Below are 16964 nucleotides of genomic sequence, written 5' to 3'. Positions count from 1 at the left end.
CTTAGGAGGAATAAGAAACAACCCTTACACTTTTTCCCCCAAGTGTATATTCTTTCTGAACTCAAGCCTTTGGATTCCGTTGTGGGTTGAACCGTGCCCACCCCCCAGCCCCCGTATATTCCTATGTTGGGAGTTGTTTTTTTTTTTTTAAGATTTTATTTATTTGACAGAGAGCGAGCACAAGCAGGGGGAGGGGCAGAGGGAGAAGCAGACTCCTCGCTGAGCAGGGAGCCCAACGCAGGACTCGATCCCAGGACCTTGGGATCATGACCTGAGCCGAAGGCAGACGCTTTACCAACTGAGGCACCCAGGTGACCCCGCTATGTCAGGAGTTGTAATCCCCAGTACAATGTGCCTTATTTGGAGAAAGGGTCATCACAGATGTAATTAGTTAAGATGAGGTCATGCTGCTGCAGGGTGGCCCTCTCCAATGACCAGTGTCCTCATAAGAAGAGGAAATTTGGACACAGACACACAGGGAGAAGGCCATGTGAAGATGAAGGCCAGGATCGGGGTGAAGCACCAAGCCAAAGGATGCCAAAGAATCTGGGAGAGGGGTAGGGAGCAGAGATTCTCCATCATAGCCCCAAAGGAACCACCCTGACCACCCCTGGATCTGGAGTTCTTGCCTTCAGATTTGCAACACAGCTCATGACCGTTGTCACCCAGTCTGGGCCTCTTTGTTACGGCAGCCCTGGGAAGCTCACACGGATCCCCACCACCAGGCGAACCAAACACAGTGGCCCCACAGGACATACACCTGAATTCCACTCCAATGGGAAAGATAAGTAATTTTGGACCGCCAAAATCAGTAATCTGTATGGCAAGTTTCTTAAGAAACAAGCAATTACGACTTTCCATTACTGCGTATTTATTTCGGCTAGATATTTACAGATATTTGCTAATATAAAAATACAACGGCCAGGCAGGCAGAGAGTTGAGGCCATACAACCCTTACTGCAAAGACCCTCCAACCCCTTCATCTTTGTATTCTCCTCCAAACGCTTTCTCTAAGGCTTTAAATAATTTCCAATATTTCCACATGAAAACGACTGCACACCATTTCTGTGCACGGAGGCTGGGCTGAGCTCAGTATCTGTACTTCGTGGAGTAGTCCTTCGGAGACACGACCAGGCCGCGACCTTTCCGGGCGCCCCGGTACACAGTCTCGATGATGTCTATCATTTCCTGTTTGTCTTCCATGGCCCAGTTGATCTTGTTGTTGTTACCAGTACCCAGGTCAATCATGATGTGCTTGTTCCTGCAAAGAGACAAGGGGTCAAGGCTCACAAAAATCCTTCTAAAAAAGAGTTCCATGAAAAAAAATGCCTTCTGTTTCCCACCATCACAAGCTCCTGTTTAACATCAGTTAAGAACACACACAGTCCAGAGGATCCACCACGATTTAGAAGATGGAAACAACCTAAATACTATTTTAAAAACGCTCGCCATGCACGGTGCAGACGTTCTGTTTAGCTACTCCCTTAGGACAAATACGCTACAGGACAACTAGTCACTTGGAAAGGGAAACTGTTTTCCATGCATGGTGCAGACGTTCTGTTTAGCTACTCCCTTAGGACAAATACGCTACAGGACAACTAGTCACTTGGAAAGGGAAACTGTTCGCCATGCACGGTGCAGACGTTCTGTTTAGCTACTCCCTTAGGACAAATACGCTACAGGACAACTAGTCACTTGGAAAGGGAAACTGTTTTCCAGAGGGTTGTTACTAATTTACCTAGGAAATACAATATGAGTTTTTCATGGTGCTCTTGTGAGCACCTGTGTACACCTTTATTAATAATAAAGTCCTAATTGTGAAGTCGGTATATTTTGCAATTCTACAATTAGGGATGTAGATGATACTTTACAAACTTATTTTTTAAGAGGCTACTTTTTAAAATGAATTTATATGTGTACTTTACAAAGATATTAACCCTTGTTGTCCTTGGTGCACGAATTTTTCCAAGTTTGTTGAAGATTAGTTTTCATTTATTTAACTTTTCACTTCTACAAGAATGAAGTACTCCACCCTGAAGTCTCCAGTCTGGCCGCCTTCCAACCAGAGGGAGCATCCAAAAGGCAAATTTGATGTTTCTTCTCTGCTGCAAACATTTACTTTCAGGATAACATTCCACATCCTCACTCGGGCCCAGGAATCTGGGGGTCTGGACCCTGTTCCTCCCTCCGTCACCTGTCAGCCACCATGTTGTTGCAGGTTCCCCTGATACGGCCCGACTTTTCATGCCCGTGTGCCCGCCCACCCCTGGAATGCACGAGCTCATTCTAAACTTCCTCCAGATGTCCTTCAGCTCCCGCCATGCTGACTCAGTACTTGTGTCTCTATAAATACCCGTCTTCTGGCACCTGTTTCCCTTTGCTCATTTACTCAGCTGTCGCCAATCCGTGCAGTTCGGTGATGGCAGGAACCCAGTCTTATCTGACTTAATGTCCTGTCGCTAGACCACAAAACCTGGCAGGACTCAATATACACATTTGGTGAGAAAATTAACTTAAGTACTGATGTGCCTTGTCTTAGAAAGAGTGGAAGGAGGTTCTTCTCTTCTGAGAGCAGAGCCAGACCTGATACACCAGCATCCAGTGCCTTCTTTCTGCAGCCTCTTCCACCACAGCATCCATTGTGCCTTGGTCGGGCTGGCCACAGGAGGCCAGCCTGGCAGCAGGAGGCTGGACCCAAGACAATCCTCACGAGTCGCACCTGAAGGGTTTGGGGAGAATTTTGAGCAGCATGACAGAAAAGACCTAGACTGCTTTGAAGAGACTGTAGAAACACGGACTTGGGGAGCACGGCTGGTGCGGGCTCTAAAGGAAGGAAGGAACGCACTGCTGGGGATGGAGGAAAGGGGCCCTTGTTCCTTGGGGACATGACATCAGGGCCAGTGTCCTGCTTCTGTGGAAACCAGAAGTCGCAAGGATGCACCTGGATGTGCACCTGAGGAAACAGCCAAGTCTTGAAGGGGCTGCCTGCTTTCTCCCTGCTGTGGACAGACAACGTGGTGTAAGAACCACTAACAGAAAGAATGAAGTCCCAGCCCCTACAGAGGGCAGAAGATGCTACAATGCAGACATAGCAGAGACATGGAAGAGGCCACACGACCTTGTGCGGAAGCCCAGGGAAGCTCCGAAGTGAGGAACGGCGTGCCTCCTGGATCTTCGCCCAGGACAGGGACTACCGATGGTGCAGTGAAAGGAGATGACAGAACTCCAAAACGCTACTGGCTGAAGTAGGCTGAAACATGGTCCAGCTGTACATACCTTTCCTGGAAAAGGCAGGAAAGCCCAGGCAGAACCCTCCCAGGGCTGGGGTGTCAGCCCCTTCTTTCTCACGTCCCCTTGAGAAACCAGACCTATTTCCTATGCTGTCCCACACTGTGTGCTGGGAAAGCTGGGGCCACAGATAAGGGGTGTCCAGGAGCCTAAGAAGCCTCATCCATGCCTGATTTTGCATATGGTAAGGACGTGAATCTTTGGAGCCAGAAGGCAGACCGTGGTAAACAAAATCCTAAATTCAACCCCATGAAGTTCCTGCCCTTGTCCCTGGGACTGTGATGTGGTAAGACGCCAACCATCAGTGACGTTACAGACAAATGGAGTCTGGCAGATGTTTCGAAGGTTACTAGTCAACTGACTTTAAAGGTAAGGAGATAATCCTGGATTATTTGGGTGAGTCTATTCCATTCACAGCCTCATAGAGACAGAACAGGAAATTGCAGAGAAGGTGCAGGCTGTGGAGATGGAAGGGCCTCCAGGAGCAGGGAGGGCCCAGCATACAGCCAGCAAGGAGTCAGCGACCTCAGGCCCATGACCACAGGAAACTGCATTCAGCCAACAACCCAATGAGCCAGTGGCTTCTTCCCCACCTGACGGCGCCGAAAAGGGCCCAACCCGTGACTGGGGCCTCATGAGACCCTGAGAGGAAACCCACTGAGCCTGCCCGAACTTGGAGCAACAGAACATTGAGCTCATTTGTTACACAGAATATAAAGCCAATACACACCCTATACAATCCACCCAGACATTCCCTACCAGTTAGGAACGGGGTATGTCTAATGCTTAATATTGCTATTTATCAACTTTTGTAGTAACAATAAACAGAAAATTTGACAAGTAAAAACAATGACAAATGGTGATTTCTTTCCGAATTAAATCTCCACAACTTTTTTTGACTCATGATGTTACTCAGCTTTATTACATAAATACCATCAAGTGTAAAGATATCTTGATTACATCAAACTTCCAAACCAACAATATTCAACTGAAGTGTTAACTTTAAGAGAACATACCTGAAGAAAAACATGACAGTACACGGATCGTATAACTCATACATTTTGTTGAAGTCAGGCACTTCTGTAATATCCACAAGATAAATAACTGCAAAATTTTTAACCTAAAAGTAAGAGATTGAAAAAAACCCTATAAAATAACACATCAATTTCTTATTCTGTAAAAGCACACTAAAAAACAAACGCAAGAATCTGTGTATAGAGGACAATTTTCAAACCAACTCCCCAACATTTTTTTTCCAGGAGCGCTAACACACAGGAAGACAATTCAAGACGTTCAGGGTCCTGACAACTGGCTGTTAACCTTGCTTTAACATTTTCAGAATACCAAGTTATGGGACTCCTGCAGAAAATGTCCAAAGATACATTATTCATGCTGATCTAGTAATAATCTATATGAACTTTTTTAAATTTGTACTTTTCCAAATACTTTATTGCATACAATCAACAACTGCTTTAAGACATGCCTTTAGAATTCAGCCATACGTTTCTCCCACTTAGGTTTGAACACCTACAAATATGAGTAGACTAGTACTCCAAATAACATTGCATATAACAAATATTCTTTCATTTTTTTTCACTAATTCCAAGTTCATCAGACAGGATTTAGAAAACTCAGAAAACTATTATTAAAGCAGAATCACCTCCAATCCCAACAACCAGAGTTAATTGCTCCAAATATATTTTTAGTAAATTCTTTCCCATTTTTTTCTGTTACACACACACACACACACACACATCTGTCTATACTGTTTAAATAAAATGTGATCATACCATAGTATTTTATATACTGCTTTAATTATGGACATTCTCTTATACAAATTATATATTTTCCCCAAACACAATATTTATGGCTACATAATACTTTATCAAATGGTTGTCATTATTTTACCATTCTTCCATTATTTTCTGATTTTTCATGAAAATAATTCAGATTTTTCATTAATACCAATTATTCACCTATGAACATTCTTACCCTTAATTTGTGTACATATTTCATTATTTCCAAAGATAAATTCCTAAAATAGAATATAACAAAGGACATGACATTTTAAAAGCCCTTATAAATGCTGTCTCAATGCCTTCCAGGAAGCTTACACCAATCAGTATGTTATGGGCTGAGCTGTCCCCCCACACAAAGAGATAGGCGGGAGTCCTAACCCCCAGTCCTCAGAATGTGGCCTTATTTGGAAGAGGGTCCTTGCAGATGTCATCAGCTATGGTGAGACCGGCCATTCCGGATGGTGTCCTTTAGAGAAGTGGCCATGAGTGACTTTTAGAGAGCGAGACATCTACAAGCCAAGAGTACCAAAGATGGCGGACGACTCCAGAGCATGGAGGATGTGCGGAGGCATTCTCCCTAGAAGGTTTCAGAGGCTGCGTGGCCCTGCAAATGCTTTGGTTTAGAACTCTCGGCCCCCAGAATGTGAGAGGACAGACTTCTGTTGTTTCCTCTGCCCAGTTTGTGGGGCTTTGTTACTGCAGCCCCAGGAAATGCATACAAAACTAATTCTAAAATTCTGAATATATTTGCAGATGAAATAATGTGGTTTCTGGGATTTGCTTTACATACTGCAGCATAAAAAATGCCAGGGGTCAGGTGACACAAGACTGACAAAGTATTGGGAACTGCTGAACCTGAGCGATAGGGTCAGATGGGTATGCTCCTCTCTGCTTTGGGGACTATTAAAAAATACTTAACAGAGAAACTTAAGCCACCATCACCAAAAAAAGTTTACATCTAACGAGGACTCCTTTTGCCCCACAGCACTGGTCAGGAGAAAACCTAAAAAACCCTCAAGCAGCAGCGTGAGGGCTCTGACACCACCATGTGCCCGCTGTCTGCCACTGCTTCCAAAAAGCCTTAATGCAGCACCTTTATATTGTTGATCCCCATCTCTGAAATCCTGGTTTCCTGTGCCAACAGTGAGAATGTGCTGGTCAGGTCACCAGAACCCAGTTTTATTTTCATGGTTAACATATCAATTGTGTTCTGATTTTATTTAAAAATAAAACAGAAACTGCAGCACAGAAGTTAAGACCATAAATTGGTCAGTGTGTATAAATATACACAAAATGGTCAGGTAGGAACCCTGACTTATTTTTATCCCTTCAATGCCTTGCTCTGTTGGCTGATGCACAAAATAAACACCAATAACAATTATTATATTAAATATTAACTTATGGAATCACCATGTAAATATTCAATTAGTCTAAAAATCAGTGGGCAGGACTATAAATTATGTACTTTAGAAAAAAGTAAAATCACAACTTTTGTCCTTTTTATTGTATGCAAAAAATTTTAAATAACATAAGGACTCAACTCAATGGACATTTCATAATCAGGAGGCAATTGAATAAAAGTAACTTGTTTAAAGATACAAGTCTACATCTCCTTTGCCTTCTTGTTCTATCTGGGTCTATCTAACCCCCACTCTGAATTCTAGCGGGAAGCAAAGTATCATGTCAAGGTCACTTACCCCCAAAACCTGGAACATGCTCTTTCCTCACCACAGACTGAGAGCCCACTCTGTGCAAGACACTCCTTATTTCTAATTCTTTTAACACCCCCAAATAGAGACATTATTAATGTTTTGTGTACAATGAAATTAAGGCTCAGAAAGACAGTGACTCTAAGCTGCACAGGGAAGCAAGTAGCAAAGCTGAGACTCACCAAATCTGGCTCCAAAGCCCAACCTCTGGATGGGATTCCCTACCCAAGTCTTGAAGGAATTAGCCTGCCCAAAGGGGGCAGGAGGCCCTGGGGGAGTGGGGAATGTGCCAGGCTAGGAGAGCAGCATGTGCAAGTTAAAGATGCCAGGAGAGGACAAGGCAAGGGCAGAGGCAGCACCTGGGACATGGGGTTAGAGGTGGAACGTGAACCTGGAATTGCAGACAAGGGCCCTTCTAGGCCTAAGAAGTTCAGGTTATTTACTTGTTTGTTTCCAAGTAAGGAGTGGGTTGGGGACTTGAGAAACCTAAGGAGCATCTAGAGAGAAGGTCTTACAAGTAATTCTGGGATGGCTCTGCTAAGGACACCACTGCCGTCTGCATCCAACAGGTGGCTGGTCCAGCCAGCCCATTGGAGAGCCAAGGGAAGGATAGGGGTGGCCAGGGAGGCACACTCACAAACCAAGTCAAGGGACCCATCCACAGAGAGAGCTGGGTCAAGTACCAGAGAGCTCATGTCAGACAAAGGCTGTGGGCATCTGTGATTCTGGCTACTGGAAGGTCATCAGTGACCGTGCAAGACCCACACAAGGCATTAAGTATGGACAGGCCCTGCAAGGAGCCTGGCTATGAAAAGAGGGAAGTCACTGAGGGTCTCAGGTGTAGAGAGGTAGGGTCTCCCCCGCCACCTCCAACTCCCTCTTTTCCTGGTAGAAGAAGAGAAGGTGGCTGTGTGGTGATGTGTGCTGTGCACCACTGGTCCAAAGAGCCTCTGTGCAAAATGTTCCTTCTACATCCCTCAAGACAGCAGCACGCTCCTCTGCAGAGCTGTCCGGGCCAAAGTGACCCTGCGAGTTAACTTGACCTTCTGCCTACACCTGAATTTCACTAAGCAGAGATACTTTATTACTTTTTACATATAAAACAAAGATGCCATAATTTAAAATGAAGATATTAACATTATAGTATAACCAGACATATAGACGTACATTTGCCTCCTAAAGCATAAGCTGCCAATCCAACGGAAACCCAAGATGCCTTTCTGACTCAATGTGAATTATTTAGCCAACTGGTTCTGTTTCCTAGAACGTCCAAATTTCCCAAGTTAAAGCAGAAATTGACACACGAAACCCCATCTTCTTAAAAGTGATCAAAATAGGGGCGCCTGGGTGGCTCAGTCGTTAAGCGTCTGCCTTTAGCTCAGGTCATGATCCCGGAGTCCTGGGATTGAGCCCCGCATCGGGCTCCCTGCTCCACGGGAAGCCTGCTTCTCCCTCTCCCACTCCCCCCGCTTGTGTTCCCTCTCTCGCTGTGTCTTTCTCTGTCAAATAAATAAATAAAATCTTAAAAAAAAAAAAAGTGATCAAAATATATCTCATCTATTTTATACATGAGGACATTCAACTACCCCAACTCAATATCACATAATTTTCACACTATAAATGCTGGTTTTTATAGTGAGACTTTAAGAGCAGGCCCTATTTCCTTTTGCTTCCAATGGTGAGTAAGAAAACTCTCGCACATTCAGGAGTAAAATAAACAGGGGCACCTCGGTGGCACAGCCAGGTTGAGCATCCAACTCTTGGTTTCAGCTCAGGCTATGATCTCAGGGTCCTGAGATCAAGCCCCATGTCGGGCTCTGTGCTCAGTGGGGAATCTGCTTGAGAATGTCTCTGCCCCTCCCTCTGCCCCTCCTACCGCTCACTCACTTGCTCTAAAAAAAAAAAAAAGAAAAAAGAAGAAGTAAACCACCAAGTGACACCCCAGTACTTAATTTTCTTCCCCCCTATATGAATTACGTTATGGTCCTGCAGATAAATGTGAGGCTCAGAACCATGTCTGTGTCTTTACCGATCTGTCCTCAGAGCCAAACAGTACCTGACTCACACAGTACTAGTAAATGTTTACTGAATGAACTTTAACAATAAACTTGTATTTTGAAACACAAGAAACACGTTATTGTCACTAAAAATGTGTTTTTGGACATCATGAGTTTAATTATGTAACCCTGAGTTCAGAGTTCAAAAGAAACCAGCCTTCAGAGATGGTGCCACTTCTTCCGGACAAAGGTTCTCACGGACTTGCAGAGAAAGGGATCGCACATCCAGACAGGCAGCACCGAGTGGACTTCCTCCAGCTCTGTGCCTCCCTGCCAGTCTTTTGCCTCTGGAAAAGCCTCCATTTGTCAAAGCTTCTCCTAACACGGGGTACATGACTTCTGCCGTGATGCCTTCCACACGGTCTGAACTATTTTGCCTGAATATTTCACACGCATTAAGGAATCTGTGCTTAACTATAACCCTGTGTATTTTTTATAAACTGAAATGAAGCTAGGTATCTACTATATTTTCTCCATTTAAAAAATGTTCACGGGCTCAGTCATTAAGTGTCTGCCTTCAGCTCAGGTCATGATCCCAGGGTCCTGGGATCGAGTCCCACATCAAGCTCTCTGCTCAGCAGGAAGCCTGCTTCTCCCTCTCCCGCTCCCCCTGCTTGTGTTCCTGTTCTCGCTATCTCTCTCTCTGTCAAATAAATAAAATCTTAAAAATAAATAAATAAATAAATAATATTCACTTTGAAAATACAGAAGTGGAATGGAAAAACCACTGCCATGTGTCCAGCCCAGAATTTTTTTTAAGTAAACTCTACTCCGAACATGGGGCTTGAACTCAAGACCTCAAGATCGAGAGTTGCACGCTCTTCTGACTGAGCCAACCAGATGCTCCAGCCCAGTATTTTTTAAACAAGTTATATAATTTAAAAATATGACAGTCAAATAAAATTAATAGAATACGAGTGTCTTACAGTGAAAAGTGTTTCCCTTTCCCCAGACCTTCACTCGTGAGGAAATCACATACATTCTGCTTTCTCCAGCTGACATCATTAACAAAGGCCCACGGTATTTAAAAAGCTTAAATCATTTTTAACGGCCAAATAATATTCCATCCACTGCCGAGGACATTCCCAGTTCAAATCCCAACTGTCCATCTCCGAGTCTGGACAAATTACTTGGCATCCCTACCTCAGGAGTCATCATGGGGGCCATGGTCAGAGGTCTGTGTCCTACCTGGCAAGGTAACTGGTCTAAATGCTCAAAAACTAGAGATTACAGTCATCACCATGCTCTCCTACCACCAGACACTGATTGTTGTTGCTTCCAGTTTGCTAGAAATTATAGCAAAAGTCTTGTAGAGCATATAAGTTTGCCTACTGAAGAGGGAGGGTGACTGAGTCCTTAAGACTTTTCATACAATGCCAAATTGCTTTCCAAAAGGATATCAGTATTAACTTTCTCCACACCACAATAAATACCTTTTTTTATCTTTGATATATCTAAGAAACAATAGTACACTATTTTAATGTGTATGGCTCTGAAGTTTACTTAACCATTAGAATCTCCTCTTTTTTAAGTTCTTTGCCTCTCTACCCATGGGAGTCATCTTTTTAAATGGTACTTTAAACTTATTTGCATAAGTCTTCTATATCTAAAATAATATTTTACCTGCTATGTTTGCAGTAATTTTAATTGGTTGTTACCAGTATTTTTTAAAAACCAAGAACTCTATGTACAAATTTCGTTTCTATTATCAAGTTGCTGATCATTTATAATAGTAAACATCCTTTCCAGCCCTGTTGCCTACACATTTTATAAGTACACCTCCTTTTTCTTTCTTCAGCAGGTCACTGATTAAGCTGTTCAGCAGCCCTTCTACATGACCTGTCTCCAAGTGAAAGTAACTCACGCGAATCACTAAGACTGAAGGCCCGCACAGTATACCAACCACCATTCCAACCTTCTGAATAGAGCTCCTCCTCCAGCCAAGAACCCACATAAAATGCTGGAAAAACATTTTCTGGACTGTCAATTGCCACTATGTATTTTATTTCTGAAGAGCCAATTTTTAGGTAATTCATGTCAAAGCCATCAAAAAACTGCATGGTAACTTTATTTTCCCAAAATATTTGCCTGATTAGCTCTATCACAATAACTCCTGCAAATTTTGTGATGTGAATGATGATGCTGATAACAGTGGCTAATGATTACGGAATATGTTACTTGCTTTGTGACAGGAAGTGTTCCAGAAGTCGTTCTATTAATTCTAGCCTCACGACTACCCTACAGGTTAGGCACTACTGTCCTTTTCTTACAGATGAGTAAAATGAGGCACAGAGACAAGTTACTTAAGATCACATGGGAGTAAGTAGCAGGAGCTAGCTTGGCCCCTACTCTTAGCCAGCACTCCATCCTGCCCCTCATAGCTTGCTGCTAGCTCCAAGGCTGTCATACCCAGAAACACAAATCCATAGCAAACATATGCATTTTCTTGGCCCTTATGAGATAGTTCATTTGACTGAACATCAGCTTCCAATAAGGTTTGATTTACTTTATGCAACGCTTAAGAATGATCCCTTAAGATCATTTCCAAAAGTTCCATACATATATTTGTCCTATATACAACTTTATTAGAATGTATGATCATGAGTCAATGATATCATTGAGGTTTTGCATATTTTAAACTCTATTTGTATGCGTTTTTTTAACACACAAAAATTAAATGTCCCATTTATTCCTTCCCATCATGGGATGAGCTGTGACAAACTGTTCCTACAAAATGGCAAGACAGCTCAGAGGTACACAACACAGTCTCTCTTTGAGGCTGTGCATAAAATCAGCTGCTGAACAGGAAACTTTGTTATTATCACTCTACCAAATTCCAGACATCTATAAAATTGTCTCGCAGATTTCTTACGTTTTCAGTGCAGCTCAAAACTAACCCAGCATGAGGTGGGGGTCTGGAGGCTGGCACTGCCAAAGCATCAAGTCAACACACCACATTCCAGGAGAAACAATCGAATAAAGTCCAGCCTAAACAGTGGAACTTTTACTCACTTTAAAACAGCTGGGGTATCCAAACAGGACTCGTAACAAGATGAGGAAGATCCCCCACTATCTGCCATTTCTGCAGAGGGAGATTTTTAAATAGAGAGTTAAGTTGTTCTTTATACTAAAACCTTAAGTTTCAAAAATTCCTCTTGAGCTTCCCCAAAAAGGGCTTCCAGAATTATAAACTCTTATTTTGCCTTTATACTAAGAAGAAAATAAAGCAATAAACTTGTGATGCGTTTCAAGTTTGCATTTTTAGTAACTGTACTGTAATAATATTTTATTAAAAGTTCACTAAAATTTTTGGACAAAAGGAAAAGTACCTTAAAAAAAACAAAGAAAAATACTCAAAGTGAGCCTAGTTAAGCTGTTCTTATCAACAGGGTCAATACCAAAAAAAGAGTGCGTCCACCAACGATACGGAGATTCAGTCTATAACGACATAAAGGGATGAGAAAAAACTCCTATAAAAGTCCCTAAAAGCTTATGTTAACACACAAAATCTATCTCCTAGCTAAGAGCATTTTGCTGGTTTTGCTCAGATGTGAAGAGCCAAATGACCATCTCATCTCTAAGCATCCTGACCTTGTGCTGAGGACAGGGGGAGGCGGTCATCACCTGATGTTTATACCACCACCTGCAACGTAGAATTCAGAACACCCACCCTACGTTATTTCAAAGTGAACAGAGCCTCAGTGTGCTTCTCAGAAAAGTGCCTGTGGGCAGTTCCTCACTGACCTCGGCAGTATCTGCCCTTAACCACTATAACCTAAGCAAGGCGTAAGTGACTTCCTGGCACCACTTCATTTACGACTTCTGAACCCAAGTGGGAGGATCCCCAGTGTCAGAAAACTGCTGCTCTCCCGAGTTCTCCCCAAGCTCCTTGAGGAAGAGGAAGGGAATGGCTGGTAACCACAGCACACCTACTCTGATCCTGACCTCTGTCGAGGGGTTTTTCAAAGTCACATCAGAATTCCCAGGGCAGCTTCTTAAAAGGGCTGTTTCTGGACCTCACCCCTGACCAACAGAATCAGAACCTCTGAGATGCACTTCACAAGTATTCCAAGTGATGCTCATGATGACTGACACGGAAGAATGGTCTCTAGTGTTCCCAATGCCACCACCCATGCCGCACTTTGCCTCTTCTACCAAATAGGGGGTAGTAAAAATTAGCAATGAAAGGTTAGATAGTTGTTTGTTTTTTTAAGTAAACTAACCCCAATGTGGGGCTCGAACTCAGGACCCCAAGATCAAGAGTCTCATGCTCTACTGACTGAGCCCACCAGAAGTCCTGGAAGGTCAGACAATTTTTCCTTTCCTAAATACAAGATAGATCCTTACATCTGTTACTATCTACCAAGTTATTTTAACCCCTTATTCCTCTGGAAAAAAACATGGCTTCAGTGTTTCCATTACTTTTACTCTTCATTAAAATGACCTCTCAAATTATCTATGGAATATCAATAAGTTAGATATTTTATTAACACCGTAATATATTTGCTCTTTGTCCTATTGCTACAATTGCAAAACTCCCAATTAAAGTTATCTTCAAATCACCATGAGGAAACTACAGAAAAGCACTAAGCCCTGGTTACAAAGCAGTGCCAAGGACGGCACTTTCCTTATCAGCAAACAAGCACCATGACAAGCTAGAGTACTAATATTAAAAATCAGGAGCACAATTCTATTTTCTCCTGACATCTCCTGCAACTCAATCACTCGAAGCTATAAATCAAGTGACTTACAAAGAGAATGGAAGGGAAAAGACCAGAAGAAAAGTAACAGGGTTTACCATCCGCTTAACAGGAATGTTCTGCTTCACAAACACAAGAAACAATGTATCAAAAATGGACAATCCTTTTAAACTAAGCAATTTAAGTAGACTCCATCGTTCTTGCCAAAGTCTCTAAGTGTGTTTTGTTCATGGCTCTGCAGAGGAGGAATCATGAACCTCTTTAAGACCGGAGAGTCGACGAAACCTCTCCCAGAAGAAGGCAGCAGCTAATGTGCACAAGCTCTCTGCGGAATGTGCTGCGTGTGAGAAAGGAAGGCGCGAACAAGGGCCCGGGACGCACGTGTAACCTCACTTTTAAACTCTGCTAACCGGCCAAGCGGAGGAAACAGACCACACCAATCCCCAGGCCGGTCCCGGAACGCCCCGCGCACGGCCGAGCCGCGTTACCTTCTCGGCTATGCTGTAGAGCACCTCGTCCATCTTCATGCAGGTGGGGTCCCAGTCGTGTCCAAAGCGAATGACCACCACGCGGTCCTCCTCCGAAAGAATGGCCTGATCCACCTGCCAGCCGTTGTGCAAGTGCGGGAGCATATACGACATCTCGGAGGCGGGTCCGGGGGTCTGCGAGGAGAACTGCGAGCACCCGCTCCTTCCCGCGGACTGCTGGGCAAGGGGGCCTGAGCGTCACCCCGCCCGCGCCCCTCGGTCCCACGGCGGGGAGGGGCCGGGGCCATGGGGACCTCGCCTCCCCCCCCCAGCCCAAGCCCCGAGCGCTACCCCTGGAGGGGGGACGGGACTGAGAGGACGCCCGCAGACCCCAGCCCCGGCGCGGAGACCCCCGCCCGTCACCCCGCCCGCGCCCCTCGGTCCCACGGCGGGGAGGGGCCGGGACCATGGGGACCTCGCCTCCCCTCCCCCCAGCCCAAGCCCCGAGCGCTACCCCTGGAGGGGGGACGGGACTGAGAGGACGCCCGCAGACCCCAGCCCCGGCGCGGAGACCCTGGCGATCGCCTCCCGCCTCCCTCGGCTCCCGCCCCCTCCCTCCCCGGCCCCCCACCTGCCTTCGCTCGCTCCTCTGCCGACTACGGCGTCCCGCCCGGCGGTCCTTCCCGGCGTGTACGCGTGCCGGACGGTGCGTGCGCGCCGACGAAGGCGTGCGCGTGTCCGCCAACGTGGGACGCGCGCCCGGCGCTGGGAGGGGCGTGACTCCAGGGGCTCTGGGCTCCAGTCAGCGCGGGGCGGGGCGCGTGCGGGCAGGTGGTCCCCGCGCCGGCCCCGCGGCTTAGGTTTTCGGAGGTGCTGCCGCGATCCCGAGGGGCCCGGCTTTACCGGACCTGTTGGCAGTACCAGGCAGGCCCGTCGGAGAGACCCAGCTTCACCGCGGCGCCACGGCGACCCGGGAGTGCGGAGGGGGCGGCTGGCTGAGCGGACCAACGAGGCGGGGTTCGGGTCCGGACTGAGAGGACCCCTGGGCCTGGGGGGAGGGGGACTGGAGACAGAGGACCCCTGTGATCCGGGGACCAAGACCGCTGGGCAGAGAGCATGGCATCGCTGAAGAAGGGCTTGTCCTGTTTGCTCCACACCAAGTCCCCCGAAATTAATCATGGCAATCATGCTTTCCGGACACATTTACTTGTCAAACCAGTTTGTCAACAGAAGGGTTCTCCAAGCTAAGGCGTAAGTTACTGTATAAAATGCATATAAAAGTTATTATTCAACCGTCACCCGTATCCACCTCCAGATGCATCTTTTTGTGAACAAGCTTATTTGAGGATCATGTACCTACTGTAAGGTTCACTCCTTTAAGTGAAGGTGGTTTTCTTAAGAGTTGCAGAACCACCACTACAATCTAACTGTAGAGAGTTGTCGTCATCCTGGAAAAAAAGTCCCAGTTCCCTTCTTCCCTTCATCCTCTGGTAACCACTAACTAGACATTTCATCTAAGTGGAAGCATATACGATGGAGTCTTCTGTGACCGACTTCTTTCAGTCAGCATCATCTTAAAGCTCATAGTGTAGTGGGCATCAGGGTTTAGTCCTTTTTATTGCTGGTTAATATTCCATTGTATGGATATATGCATTTTATTTATCCATCAGCTAATTGATATTTGGCTGTTTCCATTTTCTGGCCATCATGCATAATGCTGCTGCGAACATCTGTGTAAGTTTTTGTATGGATTTAAGTTTTCATTTTTCTGGGTATATATGAGTGGAATGCCTGGGTCTTATTGATAACATTTTGTGGAATTGCCAAACTGTTTTTAAAAGTGGCTGCACTTTTTTTTTTTTTTTTTTAGATTTTATTTATTTGAGAGAGCGTGAGCCAGGGAGAGCACGAGGGGGAGGGGGAGGGGCAGAGGGAGAGGGAGAAGCAGACTCCCCTTGAGCAGGGAGCCTGAGATCATGACCGGAGCTGAAGGCAGAAGCTTCACCTACTGAGCCCCCCAGGGGCCCCTTGGCTGCGCCTTTTAACATTCCCAACCGCAAAGTGTGAGGGGTTTGATTTCTCCACATCTTTGCCTACTTGTTATTTGCGTATTTTTTATTGTGGCCTCATGGTCGATATGGAGTGATATTGTCATTTGGACTTGCATTTCTGTAATGTTAGCAGTCTATAGAGCATCTTTTCATATACTTATTCTCCATTTGGAGAGATATCTGTTCATATCCTTTGCCCATTTAAAAAATTGGATTAGTTATCTTTTATTATTGAGTTTTAAGAGTTTCATTAGACACATGTTTTTAAAATATTTTTTCCATTCTGTTGATTGACTTTTCACTTTTTATTGCTATCATTTGCAGCACAAAAGTTTTAAATTTTCATTAGTTCCAGTTTATTTTTCCTTTTGTTGCTTGTGCATTTGGTGTCATATCTAAGAAAGCATTGCCTAACTCAAGGTTGTGAATATTTACTTCTGCTTTCTTCTAAGAGTTTTATACTTTTAACTTCTTTTTTTTTTTTAAGTAAGCTCTAGGCTCAGCGTGGGACTTGAACTCATGACCTGGAGATCAAGAGTTGCATGCTCCACAGACTGAGCCAGCCAGGTGCCCCCATTAACTTTACATTTAGGTCTATTATCACTTTGAGTTAACTTTTGTGTATGATGTTAGGTGTCCAACTTCATTCTTTTCCATGTGGATATCCACTGTTCTGGCACCATTTTTTGGGAAGACTATTCTTTCCCTGTCAAGTTTTCTTGGCACCTTTGTTAGAAACCAGTGGACTTTAAATGTAAGGATTTATTTCTGGATTGTCAATTCTATTCCATTGATTTGTATGTCTAAACTTATGTCAGTACCACACTGTCTTGATCAGTGTAGCTTTGTAGTAAGTCTTGAAATTAGGAAGTACGAGTCCCCCAACTTTATTC

At 44.7% G+C, this 16964-nt stretch overlaps 1 protein-coding gene across 7 annotated transcripts; it reads right to left on the bottom strand.

Moving 5' to 3' along the window:
- Positions 1–854: 854 nt before the first annotated feature.
- On the bottom strand, positions 855–14736 carry TXNL4A (thioredoxin like 4A). 7 transcript variants are annotated; one of them, XR_015767025.1, is made up of 6 exons: positions 14656–14731; positions 14042–14227; positions 4305–4408; positions 3119–3281; positions 2584–2719; positions 1155–1261 (listed from the first exon to the last, which is right to left on the bottom strand). XR_015767025.1 is itself a non-coding variant. In XM_028095875.2 (4 exons), exons 2-4 carry the CDS (start codon positions 14192–14194, stop codon positions 1090–1092), a joined length of 429 nt encoding a protein of 142 aa, XP_027951676.1. In that variant the 5' UTR covers positions 14195–14254; positions 14656–14736; the 3' UTR covers positions 855–1089. The 7 variants fall into 7 exon arrangements, 5 of the variants coding, with proteins under 5 accessions (XP_027951676.1, XP_027951675.1, XP_027951677.1 ...); XR_015767024.1 differs by having other exon boundaries at positions 2584–3281; XM_028095875.2 differs by lacking the exons at positions 2584–2719; positions 3119–3281 and having other exon boundaries at positions 855–1261; positions 14042–14254; positions 14656–14736.
- Positions 14737–16964: the final 2228 nt, after the last annotated feature.

Source organism: Eumetopias jubatus, unplaced genomic scaffold (genome assembly GCF_037043125.1).
Source record: "Eumetopias jubatus isolate StellerSeaLion01/CBP00866 unplaced genomic scaffold, mEumJub1_p1.0 scaffold_16, whole genome shotgun sequence".
Taxonomy (NCBI): Eukaryota; Metazoa; Chordata; class Mammalia; order Carnivora; family Otariidae; genus Eumetopias; species Eumetopias jubatus.
This window is presented reverse-complemented; position numbering and strand designations above follow the sequence as displayed.

Bases quoted from the DNA above. Each gene is read 5' to 3' on its own strand.
- TXNL4A (XM_028095875.2), bottom strand. From the start codon at position 14,194: ATGTCGTATATGCTCCCGCACTTGCACAACGGCTGGCAGGTGGATCAG. The intron at 4,409-14,041 runs GTAACGCGGCTC...TCTTACTTTTAG, and splicing joins TCTACAGCATAGCCGAGAAG to GTTAAAAATTTTGCAGTTAT. The intron at 1,262-4,304 runs GTATGTTCTCTT...GTCTCTTTGCAG, and splicing joins ACTGTCATGTTTTTCTTCAG to GAACAAGCACATCATGATTG.